At 44.0% G+C, this 15,798-nt stretch overlaps 1 protein-coding gene and 1 long non-coding RNA gene across 2 annotated transcripts; one reads left to right on the forward strand and one right to left on the reverse strand.

Annotated features, from left to right (window-relative positions):
- Positions 1 to 7: 7 nt before the first annotated feature.
- LOC121060411 lies at positions 8 to 10,886 on the reverse strand. The gene is made up of 4 exons (XR_005814814.1): positions 10,359 to 10,886; positions 8,913 to 9,025; positions 2,722 to 2,851; positions 8 to 106 (listed from the first exon to the last, which is right to left on the reverse strand). It is a non-coding gene; the product is annotated as an uncharacterized LOC121060411 (long non-coding RNA).
- NEFL (neurofilament light chain) lies at positions 10,856 to 15,342 on the forward strand. Its single transcript, XM_040538169.1, has 4 exons — positions 10,856 to 11,966; positions 12,350 to 12,474; positions 13,434 to 13,756; positions 14,785 to 15,342. The coding sequence occupies exons 1-4, from the start codon at positions 10,911 to 10,913 to the stop codon at positions 14,952 to 14,954; spliced, it is 1,674 nt and encodes a 557-aa protein (XP_040394103.1). The 5' UTR covers positions 10,856 to 10,910; the 3' UTR covers positions 14,955 to 15,342.
- The last annotated feature ends 456 nt before the right edge of the window (positions 15,343 to 15,798 follow it).

Here is a 15,798-nt window from a genome sequence, read left to right on the forward strand (position 1 = left end):
TTCCCACTCCCACGGGGGACGTGGTCTCCGTTCCTGCAATCTGGGCTCAGTGGGAGAAGCACTCGGTGTCCACAAACACTGCCTTGAATGCAGCGTTTGGCGAAGGCTGTGGGAGGCAAGGGAGAAGAGACACACAATTGTACAAAGCCCACGCGCTCGCTTCTCAGCCCTTTGCTCAGTTTCTGCTAGGTCTGTCCTGATTTCCTACCTGTTGGCACCCCACCTCTCTATTCCTGATTTAACACCTCCCTCTTTTATATGTTGTCTATTTACCCCTCTCCCCCAAAATGAACATTTTCTCCCTGCTTCCCCCCCAGTTTCACCTGAACCGCCTCTCAGGGCACTCAGAAAAGAACACCTTCCTGGGCTAAAACTGTTCCGATCCCACGGATACTCCCATCACCCCATTTTGCTGCATCATTTTTAGCTACTCTGGGGAAGAATTTTATGCAGTATCAATCACAAACACTAGCTCTTGGGGTGAGGTCTGGCTGTGATAAGGCCACTGAAAACTTCTGTTAACTATACGGAAGTTGGTGCAGAGCACTCACTGCTCCTGGATACGAAAGAGGCTTGCCCTTTGCATATTTTTCTTGCTTTTAGCAGTTATGCTTCTGTCCAAAGGGAACCTGGGACATGGTAGCTCCTCCTCTATGCGGGACTCTCCTCCTCTCTCCCTCCCTTCTCCTCCTGGAAAGTTGCTGCAGTGCTGAACTTTTGCCAGGAACTGGACCTGCTGCAGAAGCGGCAGCTTCCCAGAGGGTGGAGAGAAGAGGCAGACTGAGTAATGCTTTCTCGAAGCTCCACTTGACAGCAGCCACTCAGACGATCACTTCTCCCTCTTCCTTCCCTTCCCTGCCTATAGCAGGGCTCTAGCAATAAATTCCCGGTACGGGCAGAAATGCCAGGTCCTACCTTCACGCCCCTGCAGTGACAGGCAGAGGACACTGCCAAGGGTTAATGCGAGTGGGGCTGCTCCTTCCTTTTCCGTTTGGAAAAATGGTAAAATCCCCTTTTTCCCCATCCTCCCCCAAAGGACGCAGAGGAACTTTGCTTAAGTTCCCCTTGGGCTGCAGCTGCCTCTGCTGTCCCTGACACAGCAATCCTAGGCCCTTTATTTCACCTCATGCAGACAGATTCCTTGAAAAGTCCAAGAAAAAATGTCTCTGCTGCCTTTCTGCCCTCTCCTCTCTCCCTAAATTGCAGCTCCACCAGGGTGAATTCCCAACAGGAGGCGCTGGCAGGGTGCACAGAGCTCCAAACGCTGCAGTCTGCCCCCAGGGAATTGCAAATCCCAAATTAACCCTTTCCTTGGGCCTTTTCCTTCCTCACTGTGCACAGCACTTCTCAGTCCAGCGCAGGCTGCTCTGAAGCGCGACAAGCCTCCTGAAGGAATGATTTAGGTCAGATTATATGGATAGTAACTCTGCCCCTCAAGGCAAGCCCTAGATGCAGCTGAACAGCCTTGCCCAGCCTAAATGAAATCTGCAATGCGTTCTTTTTTCTGAGCACAGCAGTAGCAAGCCCTGGGGAGCACTGAACTCAGTAGGTCGCCTCCTGTCTCACTCCGGCTGCACTACTGGAAGAAATAACTCCTCCTTTCCTCCCCCTCACTCATCCCACACACATCCCCAAGATGCACCTTCACCTCTCTGACCATGCTGAGCCTACAAAGGCGTTTGCTTTCTAATGGCCGCAGAAGCAGCTGGACCGGGGCTGCGAGCTGGCTGAATGGCTTCTCTTTTCTGCAGACTCACAACACCAGCCGGTTTTCTCAACATCTGATCTCCAGGCTTGCTGGTCTTAAACTCAAGCCTCAGATGCTCGCAGATTAAAAGACTGTGTTAGTTACAGGAACAACCCAGCTTGTGCCGCTTCTTTCCTCAGCTTACTGGAAATGCTGCCATGCTCACAAGTCATTTTAACAAATAAAACAGAGGACATAGCCCAACCTTACAGAGAGTTACGCGTCCTTAACTTTGATCTAACAGAAGCAGACATCGCGGATACTGTGACCGTTTCCTCTTTGCTCTGTTCACACACACACACACTCAAAAGATTAAAAAACAAGTTGCTTGTAGCCACTATTGAAGTTAAAAAGAAGAATTAATGAAAAACTGCTTTCCATCTTGAATATGCAATGGGTATTAAAAACAACTATGTATCTTTTCCTGAAATCATAAAAAAGCTTGGAACCTTTTTCCCAGTACTTCAAAGCAGAAGTACATCTTAGAGCTTGTACAAATTTCTTTAGTGAAATTTTTAAAAGCGTGTTCCTCCTGATGACAAACCATTATCTTAATGGATCAAGAAGTGCTACTTTAATGCTTTATTTTTATTAACATTGCCACACATTGTGGAGGCCCACAAGTACACTAGATATTGTACGTATGTAAATTCGGACAGAGTGCCTGCTATAGAGCACTTGCAATGTAATTAGGAAAGCACGATCTGGAAAGGAAAAATGGTAGCTGGAAATTTGAGGCATGGAAGATGAATTCTAAGCTGTTACCTTCCAGAAGGAAGGAGCTGTAAATATTTCAGGAGTACCACCTGATTTCTTGATGACTACACAAAGAACTTCTTCAAATCTGGGTACAACCAGTTTTATCGTATCTTGTAGCCCATGAACGTAAAGGAAACATTTCCCAACAGCACAGTAAAAGCAGATACACAAGGGATTATTCCTCTAAAAAGTGACAGCATATAAACTACTCATACCACTTGTGAGGTGCCACTGAAAGCTGCCAGCCTCCGTAGCGTCACAGAACGTGGTGCAGTAATGCAGAGGTTAACTGTTACCATCCCATCTTGTGTTTAACATAGGAGGCTTGACTAGCTCCTGCTGGTGCTGAAATGAAAAGAAAAATGTATCTTTGGGCAGATGAAATAAGCTCATCTCCCTGTTTAGGACTGACTCATCAGAGCTGGATAACTAATATCTGATTGTACATCTACAGCACCTCAGCTTCTGGAGGCTGCTTAGAAAATGTGCTGGAGGAGAACATCCTCCAGACACCATGGCAGCGCCCGTTTATCAGCCAGGCTCTGAGACGTGCCAACTGGCTCTCAATTTCCTACTACAGCATGGCAACAGGCAATTTTTAATTGAAAGCTCCTCTCCTCAGCTAAACAAGTCCAGCATTCACAGCCTCAGAGCCTCTGCTAATCTGGGAATGTGGAAATCATTTTTACTCTTCTGCTGGCATCCCCTGCTATAAATGACTGATGCTGGGATAAGAAAGGTACTAAATGTTGTATATGGGATTCGGTTCTGAAACAACCACAGTCTCATAAAACTTTTAGATGCTCAGCACCACTTAGGCTCAACAACAATGTTCTTGATTCTGATTTAGTAACTGTGCCAATCCTAGAAATTTTAAAAGTTATTCGGTCCTTGTGCCCAGAGGTCAGAGAATACCTTTACCAATTGAGAATTTCCAAGAATTACAGCTCAAAATACAGAACTGCCTGGGTTTATACTGCATGACCTGATAGAGGTATAGCAACTCAAGAGCAAGGGCTTGGTTTGACAGCTTAGTGAGTTATAGACTTGACAAGAGATTGTAGGAAAGGGCTCTCTTCTGGTCATTTCTTGTTTGAGGTTCATTTCATCATTTTGATACCCATCTACCAGAAAAAAAAAAGTGCTCTTCAAGAGCATAAAACCATTACACTGATGTGCTGTAGGTCAGAAAGCTCAAACCAGCGCTCAGCTTTCCCAAAGGTCACCCCATCTGGAACCAGGCAGGAACCAGGAGGCAGTGAGAATCCACCCATAAAACTCTTCACTGCAAGCAGCTTTTACACCGCTCCCCAGCTATATTGTTCTGAAAGGCAGACTGTTGTGCTGAAAGGTGAAACGTGACCTTTCGTGTTTGCTTTCAGTATTTGAAATACGCTTGTTTAGCTTCACAAACATCCTCTTATAGATTCTACCAAGAGAAGTAGATAAATGCGAGATAAAAGGATCTATCTCGCTACCTCATCTTTCCTAATACCCCCTCTACTCAATAGCTATTCTCTACAACATCAAGTGCTTTACGCTACCTCATAACAAACAGCCAAGTTACTCTCCTTGAAAAGCAAAGTTAATACAATTTCTAGTCAGTTCTGATGGCTGTGTTTGTGAATCAGCAGACCCTTGAAGATTTATCTCCTATCTTACTCTGGAGACCTAGAAACCGCGCTGATTTGAGCTGCTGCAGGAATTTCTCTGACTCGCAGAGCACCAGCTAGGTATAGGCAAATAATCTCCCACACTGCAGCCCATGCAAGTGCACCCCTTCTGCTGTCAGAGAGGAAGCGGAATCACTTAGAAGGTAACACTTACAACCGTCTGCTCAACAGCAACAACTACCCTGGAGATTTTGGAGTAATTAAAACAAATGACTGAGTAGCTTTTGGCAATGCCAAATAAGCAGGCTAGTTAGTTACAATGCTAGCCACTTCTGAAGTTATTTCAGGAATGTTTCGCTTACACAAAAGCCAAACTCATGCTCCAAGTTTTTAGTAACCAGAGGGCTTTTAAAGGGTCTAATACCACCAGTCACCTGAAGGACTTACAGGATAATATCAGGATACCAGAAATTTGAAGGAGTGTGACAGATCCTGATCTAAGGAAGGTGATGATCGTGGAACACCCAAAGGCAGCAGACACTGCTTAGTCCCTGCGCAGGGCTCCCTGGAGCACACCTGCATCGTGCTCTCGTTACTAACTGTGATCTGTCTGTGGTTCATAAAGCTTCAGTGTTCCAGTTTAGCAATTTCTTTTGCTTTTAAGCAATTTTTTCTCCCCCACATTCAAAAAAGAAAAAGAGTTAACAGTTGTTTTAATGGTAGTTTCTATTTCTCTGAAAATTTGCACAAATAAGAAAAAACAGTAACTTCTCATCTGCCCTTAAGCAGTATAATCAAGAACACACTAATACATGCTACGAGAGCCTTACAGGCACTGTCAGGCAGGCTGTTTAATTTACAAATAGTCCTGCATTAGAGTGGTGCAAAGCCAATTTCCCTCTAGGAGTAGTGCCAGAGATTAAACCTCTGCAGACCTCTGCAAATGCTTCAGTGAGGTTATATTAGCATAAAACTGGAGCACTGGGATGCATTCCCTATTCCATCGCACCCAGGCGTACGTCCTTGACTATCACCCTTGATTATCAAATACAATACCAAGAATCTGATTCATGCAAGAAGATCTGATGTAGGAAATCGGGTGCACGGGCTGCAGAAGTTCAATAATTTTTATTCGTACGCTGCAGAGCTGAGCAACTTCAGCTCGCTGCTATGAAGCTTAACCATTCACCACACTGCAGTACAGTCAGGCAGTTTTACTGCTCGCTTTCCACCTGTGTTTTATGGTCAGCTGTCCGTGCCAGACTACTAAATAATGGGATGCTTATATCTTGCTAAAAAACGCTTGCACTTCTGTGCATGGGAAGATTATATATATTAAAGGTAGAGGTGGCTTTATGTACACTCCACAAATTTTATTGCTACTTATGCAGTAAGAAGAATCTCAGTAAGAAGAATCTCATAAAATTTCAAAAATAATTGAGTTACAGCAGATGAATTCCTCAACTCTTCTTCTAGATTCTGCAACCAAAGGAAGCACCCATCCTGGTAATGGAGAACTCAGACCATGCTTAAGTTCCTGCAGACCACCGATATAAGATCTCTCTGCCTTTCAATTATGCCTGCAGATCACAAATAAATACTGGTTTTGACTCCCATTTTATCTTTATTGTCACGCATAATGGCAAGTTTTTGGAAGGAAACAGAGCCTCTGCCTGATTTATGAGCCTTTCATATGCTCTTAACTGTATGCAGCCTCTTCCTTGCACTTATCACTAACAGTAACACTACATACACATAATTATCATCACTGAGCATTTAAAAGTGCAGTAGTGAGAGCTGGTCTCCCAGAACAACTCTCTGGTGCACACCAACACTTAGGGTTCACTTTGTCTTTGCCCCTTGACACCACTCGTACTGATGAGAATGTCTCAGATCTGAGTTCGTTGCTTAACACGCGAGTACATACTGCAGGCAGAAAACACTATCGTATAACGGCACAGGAAAGTGTCAACAACTATTCTTGGATTTTAGGGGCATCATAAAACACTTCTCAGGTGACAGCTCAGCTCTCCACAAGGAGACAAAATGTTTTAAAAGCTGAGGCTCAGATCCTCAGCTAGCCTAAACTGGCAGGGCTTCAGTGAAGCCTACGGGCGAGTGCCAACTTAGGCAAACTCCTACCACACGCCTCAGTCTAACTCCTTGCTTCTCTTGTTGGCAGAAGACCTGTTCGTGAGATTTTGCAGAGGAATAAATCTCTTTCAGAATGGGCTGAGTGGGCTTGTTCAAGACATGCACGTTGCTCTGCAGCTGGCAAGGTAGCTTCAGACTATTTGCCCAAGAACCTTTTTATCTTTAATTGCTGGAATCTGACAAACGTAGATCACCTATTTAATTGATTCTGGGAATTAAGATCTAACCACAAGAAGTAATCTGCCATCAGATTTTGTGGCCTAGTTTGGAGTCTTGATCCAAAGAGTAAACAAAGCTAATGAATCCTCTAATTAAGCATTCATTGAAGGAGCTCAGATGGCTGGTTGTTTCCTCTAGCTCTTGTAATCAAGTGGCAGAACAAACTCAAAGTGAGCAAATTAACGTTACTGTGTGCAGCAAAACAGAATTGGTGGAAGCAATAATAAAATAATGAAAGCTGCTCAGGCACTTACTATATATGGCACAAACAAAGCAAATAGCAGTTCAAAAGAAATAAATTAAATACTTATTAGCATTTTTTGTGTCTTTCAGATACTGTATTTCAGTCCTTGCAGACAAAACTCCCTATGAGCTTTGACAACTCATAATAGTGTTGTCTCATATTTAAAGGGCTGTTCAGAATACAGGAAGCAGACTTCCTAAAATGGAAGATTCATTCCAATTCAAAAAAGAAAAATGCAGCAGCAAAAGGAGAATCAAAGTAGAACAAAGCATTTTTGTTTGTACATTTAAATCCTTCATAGATCTTGATATAATTTCAAGTGCATATATAAGATCTGGATTCTGAACACCAGGAAAAGGGAAAGAAACTGGACCCCTTACTCCTGCTTTAACCTCTCACAATCTTCCCCTGTATTAGTGCCCTACAATAGAGATTTTGAAGCCTCTTCAGCATATGAGCAAAGCTTCAAAACAACCCAAAGATGTAAAAATACATACAGTATTATCCAGCATACATGAGAATAAAGCCAAAGAAATTTCTTTAGCCCCCTTGTCTCTTCCCAGAAGTTTTAAAGAGAGAAGTAGCTATTAAAAACGGAAACATTGTAGGGAAACTGAAATCCTTAACCTGACTTTTCTCAGCAGTGAAGCTCTCAGGGGCTTCAATGAGAATTCTCTTATTCTGTTTTTACAACACACCTCTCTGTGGTAAGATCAATAAAAGGACCTATATGGACCACTCAGCAGAATGCATGCTTTACTGCATTCCCATAGCAGTAAAGTACTGGCACTCAACATCGACTGCTACAGTGGACCTGTTCCAGCTCTTCCCTTTCTCCTTCAGGACTGATCTGATCAATCTTATCACTAAAAAAAATCATTCAGTAATACATGGTGTCACTGAATGCAAATATGTTGATTTTTTGAATTTCCAGTAAATTCATCAACAATTACAGAACACTAGAAAGTAACTTTCTTAATCACACTTAATTATGTGTAATATATCTCAGGTGCCTGTTTTGCAAGTATAGGTAGCACGCACAGATCAACTCTCACCAGATTGTTTTACATTGTATGTTATTTACACCACAGTTAGGAAATTTACAGAAGTGGGAGCACCTGATTCCCCAGTCTATCAGAGTTGTGCCTTTCTTGAGTAGAAAAATCTACAAGGATAAACAATGCTTTTGCTCTTCTGACTCAGGAATGCTCAATTTCTGTGTAAATCCACACTGAGCAGACACAGCTTATTTTATGCTTTTGAAGTAAGACCAGGTGCAGATGATACATGCTTCATTCTGCCATGCACCCCAACCCCAAGCATACCTGTTAGACTTTCTGCTGGGGAAACCAATCTTTGATACAAATAAGCAAAAGGCAAACCCCACTACATTCCAATGCATGAATCTTTTCCAGCTCAGGGAAGTTCTTCACTGGCGCTTGTTTTGCATTCAAGTTATTTCTCAGTACACGTAGGGCCCTAGCACAGGAAAGTCTTTGGCCCTAGACCTAAACTTCTGCTGGGTGCACAGTACTATGAGGCAGAGGGAAATTTGCAAACAGTAATGTCAGAGATGTTTGCTTTTGCTTCTGCAGCACTATTATGCGACTGCACAGCTGCCACTTTTCATGTCATTAATGTAATTTCAGTATCATTCATGATAATTTACATTATTTAGGTCAGTCAACCTAGTGGAGGTTTTCAAGGGATGAACCTGGCCTTACAATTCTTCTGCCTAAAGTCCCTGTTACATGAAATCATGACACTCGCGCCTAATTAAAACAGCAAGGCAGCAGCTGTAGGTAGCTTTAGCAGATGGAAAGGGAAGTAATGCTAAGCAGCTGGGTGACTCAGCTCATCTCCAGTGACCACCTGCCTGCTTTTTTTCCAATGCAATCTTAAACACAGACAAGGCAAACAGCACAGACCATTTCATTCTAATTGGAAGCCAGTCTTTATCCTGTTCCTCTATTCACTACTACTTAAGAGATTTGTCTAACAATAATATCAAGGGGCTAGTGTGCTCTGCATTATGACAAAAAGCAACAAAAGGGAGACAAAGAGAATGGGAAAGCCAGCATTAGCATTACTCTGTACCTGGAAATTTGAACTTCCAAGATAGGATGCCTTGAGCAGTGGTTTCTCTTTCATTACAGTAAGAAAGCTTCATCCTTACCTCTGACTAACACTGAAATTCAACATTGCAGGGCTGTTTGCAGACATGCTTTCCCATCTTCCTGGCACACGCTACTGGAGGAGAAGGAGGGGTTTTGCACTCATTTGCTCTCTCTAAAATGATATGAGAAAGAATATTAACAGACTACAATTACAAACCTTATTTTCCTGGGACACAAAGTGGAGGTTATTTTACAAGTTGAGGTATATTAATTTATTAATACATGGCATAATAATTGATACTATTAATAATTAAATCTTATGCTCAAAATTGAATACAGCAGAAATTAACAAATCCATTGGCATGAAACAAGGTATGCCAGTATCCATTTGTTGAGTGTCCCATAACAACCTGTATTTAGAAGCTCAGTGAATCTCTGACCAAGCCTACTGGTAAATCTTCCCATCTGCTATGATGTCTACGCTGCTCATTCACTTCCCTGGGTGCTCTGCAAGATACACAAGCTACCTTTTTTTTTTGCAAAAGTCAAGAATAGCTACTCAGTTAAATCTAAAATTTATTAGCATATAAAATCGTGCCTGTGCTGTTACTGTATTCTGCATATACAATACATGAATAACAAGCATGAACATAACTGCTACTGAATTTTTTTGAATAAAACTTGAAGCCTCACTTGCAACGCTTATGAGTTGAGAGCATTTCCATCAATCTTCATGTGGACACTTCATATTTGCAAAATAAAATCTCATCAGATTTACTGTGAGGTAGTGATGCATATGTCTTTATTTGTTCTTTGCATAGTTAATTCTCTCCAGCATGAGCTCAGATGAAAAGAGCTTATACCCTTCTGTCTTTGATAGAAACTGCCCTTCACAGCTTAATATTCTTTATATTCAAGTACACTATGACCTGTGGAAATGACAACACACAACAGGTAAAGTTGTACCTGAGAGCACTAGACTATAGAAGGAAACATGATGAAATCCACCCCGTCTTACTTTTATTAGATGATTCATATTAAGCAAGCATATCTTTGTGCCCAAAATACTTGGGTACTACTGTAATTCGTGACACCCAGACAGCTTCATTTACATATATTATTATCAACACTATTATTATCAACACCTTTTGAAGCATCCCAGAAAATGTTTGGGCAATGTATCCCCACCTTACTTTTAGATGAATCTCTACTGCATAATAATGCTTGGTTTTACTCAATCAGTGGCTAATAATCTGTATCAGAGGTAGCTGCAAGACAGCTGTCCAGTTTTAGTCTCCATTGTAGTCAGGTTATGAAAGATTAAGTATTCAATCCCTGTAGTCCACACCTCAAACTTGCCTCCATAGAATTTCAAAGAATATAGAAAGCAAAGTTAGATGGCTAGACATTAATTTTTTTTTCCTGCTCCAAGAGCAAACTACACCGCATAGTAGTTTCTTAATTCATGTAATTACTTGGTTATTAAGAACCATGTGAGGAGATACCTAGTGAGCACAGCAGGAGCTTGAAGAGCACACACACCTTGTGACAACTGCAAACGAGATGGGGAAAAAAAAAAAACCGCTGTTTAGACATGTTTTCTAAGCTTTCTGAGGTACAGGTGAGTGTTGCAAACGTCCCAGCCCCACTGATAACCCCAGCCTTCCCCAGGCCCTGGCTATGACAGGGGTTTCCGACAACCTCCCTGCCACCTCCCTCAGGGGGGCTTGGGCGGGAGGAGGCCACCAGGCACAAAATGGCGCCGCGCAGCGCCCTAGGGCTAATCCTGAAGGAGTCGTGAGGCAACACAGACCCGAGGGCACCCTGCCTCCCCCAGACCCACCCGAGGAGGAACAAACGAGCAGCGGGAAGCCCCGACTGCAGCCCCCTCGCCTCCAACCCCCTGCAGAGCCGCCCGAACCTAAGCGGGGCCGTCCTTCAGCGCCGCGCCCCTCCCCGTCCCCGCCTGGCGGCTGCGGCCGCCCGCCCTCCCCGACGATAAATAGGGGCCGTCGGGCGGCGCCGAGCCGCAGAGCAGTCGCTGGCTTCCCGCAACCATGAGCTCCTACGGCTACGATCCGTTTTTTCCCTCCTACAAGCGCCGCTATGCCGACAGCTCGCGGCTCCACGTCTCCACGATGCGGAGCAGCAGCGGCGGCTACAGCTCGGGGCGTTCGGCGTACTCCAGCCTGTCGGCGCCCGTCTCCTCCGTGTCGGTGCGCCGCAGCTACGCCGCCTCTAGCGCCTCGGGCTCCCTCCTGCACTCGGTGGACAGCCTCGACCTGAGCCAGGTGGCGGCCATCAGCAACGACCTCAAGTCCATCCGCAGCCAGGAGCGGGCGCAGCTGCAGGACCTCAACGACCGCTTCGCCTGCTTCATCGAGCGGGTGCACGAGTTGGAGCAGCAGAACAAGGTGCTGGAGGCTGAGCTGCTGGTGCTGAGGCAGAAGCACGCTGAGCCATCCCGCTTCCGAGCCCTGTATGAGCAGGAGATCCGTGAGCTGCGCCTGGCTGCTGAGGAGGCGACAAGCGAGAAGCAGGCGCTGCAGGGCGAGCGGGAGAGCTTGGAGGAGACGCTGCGGGGGCTGCAGGCCCGCTATGAGGAAGAGGTGCTGAGCCGGGAGGATGCTGAGGCCAGGCTGCTGGAGGTCCGCAAGGGCGCCGATGAGGCAGCGTTGGCTCGGGCCGAGCTGGAGAAGCGTGTGGACAGCCTCCTGGATGAGCTGGCCTTCCTCAAGAAGGTCCACGAGGAAGAGCTGGCCGAGCTGCAGGCTCAGATCCAGTATGCTCACCTCTCCGTCGAGATGGACGTGTCGGCCAAGCCTGACCTCTCAGCCGCACTGCGGGACATCCGTGCCCAGTACGAGAAGCTGGCGGCCCGCAACATGCAGAACGCCGAGGAGTGGTTCCGCAGCCGCTTCACCGTCCTCAGCGAGAGCGCTGCCAAGAACACCGATGCTGTCCGTGCCGCCAAGGATGAGGTGTCTGAGAGCCGCCGTCTCCTGAAGGCCAAGACACTGGAGATTGAGGCTACCCGTGGCATGAACGAAGCGTTGGAGAAGCAGCTGCAGGAGCTGGAGGAAAAGCAGAGTGCTGACATCTCGGCGCTGCAGGTGAGTGCAGGCTGCCTTTCAGCCCACAGCACTGCTTGGTGCATAACGCGGGGGTGGTCTTGGGTGTACTGTGGTAAGCTCCTGTCAAAAAGGTAAATGAATGCTCCAAAAAGCATAAGGGGAAACAGCCTAGATTCTAAAATGAAGTATATTTAACCCTTGTGAATGCTTTAGTCTTTAAATAGCAGGAAATGGGTGCTTAGGTTTGTACTAGGGTGTAGAGGGAGGGGTGGGGAAGCCCCGCTCGGGAGCGGTGTGAGGGGGCTGTCAGTCTGCTGTAGCAAGGTTAAGCTGCAAGGGCTGCAGGAATCCCTTGGCAGGTGGCGTTGCTAGACAGGGGAAAACCGAAGCTTCTGCACTGTCAATGTTCTTGCTTCCAACAGGATACAATCAACAAATTAGAGAATGAGTTGCGAACCACGAAGAGTGAAATGGCTCGGTACTTAAAGGAATATCAAGACCTGCTCAATGTGAAAATGGCCCTGGACATTGAGATTGCAGCATACAGGTATGACAGGCAGGATGTTTAAATCAATCTTGGATCTGGTTCCCCTTTTTTTTAATAAGAGAACTCTTTTTGTTCCTCCAGCTGAAAGTGTCAGAGATAGCAGAGTTTAATCAGGTTTTCTTAATTGTCTTGCAGTTGAAAGAAGCAGTGCTTTTAAGGTAAAGCTTGCTCTAAGCAAAATCTGCACTGTGTAGCAAATAGGAGTATCATAGTATGTGTGTACATGCATACAGAATTACTAACTCAGGTATATTATCTATTCTCCATGTTTACTTGTTAAAAAAAAAAAAAAAAAAAATGCTGTACTCATACAGTGAAGAGATCCCTGAGCCTAAAACCTGTTTTTATATCAGTAAAACTCCTTAAAACAGGTAGCTATGTTTTCAGAACTAGAAATCCCTTACATGTTTTCAACAATGGGATATCTCTCTAATTGCTTAGCAGGAGATTACTTGTGAGTTCTTTCACAGAATTGCTTTCAAATAACTGTTTAATGTTTTAACCCAGATACTGGTAGAAATTATAAATGCTGAAACAGTTTTTGTGAATGCCACAGAGGGAAACATTGAAAGTGGCTAGCTGTTAGATGAGGTTTATAGCTGTAACATGGAGTTGTTACATCTGCATTGTTCTCTGGAACTTCACAGGCTACCAGAATACATCTGTATCTTTTACCTGCTGTAGAAACCTAGTCCTGGGGGTCTTTTCTTCATTACTTCAAACAAGTACTAATTCCACAGTAATACACATTTCAAACTTAATTTCTTCTAAGAAGATAAGAATACTATTGCCACACAATTATTCATTATGGGCTAGTATTCGCACTCTAGGTAGTACGCAGTCCCTAGAGCTTGTGCTGCTCAAAGCGTAATAATGGTACACTTGTCCATAGCTGAGTTTGCTGAATACCACTGCAGCTGAGCTAAGATGCTTGCTTTTTTTTTTTTTCTTCCTGCTAGAAAACTGCTGGAAGGTGAAGAGACCCGACTCAGCTTCACTAGTGTTGGAAGCATCACCAGTGGCTACACCCAGGCTGCCCCGACTTTTGGCAGGTCTGCATACAGTGGTCTCCAGTCCACTTCCTACTTGATGACAACCCGTTCCTTCCCCACCTACTACTCTAGTCATGTCCAGGAAGAACAGATTGAAATAGAGGAAACAATTGAGGCTGCTAAAGCAGGAGAAGCCAAGGCAGCCCCAGCAGAGGAAGGTGAGGAAGAAGAGAAAGAAGAAGGTGAGGAGGAAGAAGCAGGAGGTGAAGAGGCTGAAGAAGAGGAGGAAGGTACTCAGTTACTTTCAAACCCCTCTCTTCCATGTTTCACCCTGCTCAATATGGATAAAACCTAGAAATTCTAGGAACTAGATTTAATTAATAGACTTTTCTCACTGACTATTAACAAGCATGTGAGATCAAGCATGTAGCATTTGAGCAAGTACACCTGAATTTAGAATAGAAGGTAAGGTAAATGTGTAGTGCCAGGGAGATTATAGGACTGGTTCTAGCCCCTTGGAAACTGCTGGCTGTTTCTCATTCTTACAAAATTTAATGCAATACTTTAAAAGCAGGTAATGCTGGCAGCAAGCAATATGTGGCTATTTCAAACATCCTTGAGTGGATAATAGGAACATCCTGAACTAAATACTAATTCCCAGAGTAGCCTAGGATAATGGGAACATCACCTGATGTCTGGATTTAACCGTGTCTTGAGAGCAGCTCCTGTTGCCTGAGGTCTAGGTAGCTTACTTGCTTCCTTCAACCAAAGTATATGCCACTTCCTGTCCCCCAGTTTACTTACCAAACTCACTTTTTAAAAATGTAAGAGCAGCATTATAGCTCTGAAGGCTGTAACCTAAACACATCTGAAATGTATTGGTTACCATTGGACCAATTGATGAGTTTAAGGTGATTAATTATAATTTTATTAACATGATCAGATCATAACGAAACTACAGCTGAGAGCCAATTGGAGGATAATAGCAAGATTCCTTCTTGAACTCAAATGTTTGGATAAGGTTTAAAGCAGTGAGTCTACAGTTAATTACTATTTTTCAAGACTGGTTTCTAAAAGACCTGTAAAAAGTTTCACTCCCTCTGAAATTTAGGATAAACTGGCTGTATAATTTTGTCAGTCCTAGATATGTTGCTGCTACCATGCAGAAATCAGTTGCTAGCCCCTTGAAGTTTAGGTTGGCTGTCATCCAAATGGATGGAGATGGAGGTGCAGGTATGCTGGCTTCTGTGGAACTGGGATTAGGAACTAGTCTGAAGCAGCGTAGGAGATGAGAAATGTTTCTTCTCGCTTTTCAAAGGTGCGAAGGAAGAATCTGAAGAAGCCAAAGAGGGTGGTGAAGAAGGGGAAGAAACAGCAGCTGAAGAAGGAGAGGAGTCTCAAGAAACTGCTGAGGAAACTGGTGAGGAAGAAAAAGAAGAGAAAGAAGCAGCAGGAAAGGAAGAGAGTGAAGTGAAGAAGAAAGCTTAATTTTTAAGGCAGTCCAGCTTTCTCATCAAGTTAAACTATGATTGACTGAGCTAAAATTGCAGTCTCACATATTTAATTCAGTGACCACTGAGGTTTAAAGTTAATGATCTATGATGTTTCTCTATGCGGAGTATCAGTATGCTTGCAGAGCACCCACTGGCTTGCTCCCTGAGTGCTGCATGGTCTACACGTATGAATTCAGGGGTTATGCCCTATTTGGGTGATTCAGAATCTTAAAATTCTAAAAGGAAAAAATACGTCATGGAATGAAAGTTATCTTTAACTTGCATTTAAAATAATTATGGAAACCTTGGGTGGGCAAAATGGAGGCTTCAATAAGTATGTGCAATAAAGCTAGTCAATAAAATTACAGAAATGCTTACACAGATTCCTTGTAGTATGTGTCATTTGTCATTGATGCACTTAAAAATGATAGATAAAGTGGGGTATTACACTCATCTTTCAAGCCTGTTGAATGATTCTGTCCCAAACTGATATATTGGAGCACTGATATGTGGATAAAGCAATAAGGGCATTTCTTTGTTGTGCTGTGGGGATGTATGTTCACAGGAAACTTTAATTGTAAAAATATGCTGCAATCTGAATGGGCTGTTAGCTTTGGTTTTGCTAGTCTTGTATAAACAAACTCTCTTTTGCCTTATGGAAAAATTCTGATGAATTGAGAAACTGATATTGGCAAAAGAACAATGGATAGGTTCAGTGATGGAAAGGGAAAATGACTGCTGACAAGGTTTGGAACTCTGTCTCAACACCTTATCATAGTTCTCTCCTTTTTAAGGGAAGGACAGGGTGTGTGCAGCATTCTCTGACAACTGAGTGTGAG

This window comes from Cygnus olor, chromosome 27, assembly GCF_009769625.2.
Source record: "Cygnus olor isolate bCygOlo1 chromosome 27, bCygOlo1.pri.v2, whole genome shotgun sequence".
Taxonomy (NCBI): domain Eukaryota; kingdom Metazoa; phylum Chordata; class Aves; order Anseriformes; family Anatidae; genus Cygnus; species Cygnus olor.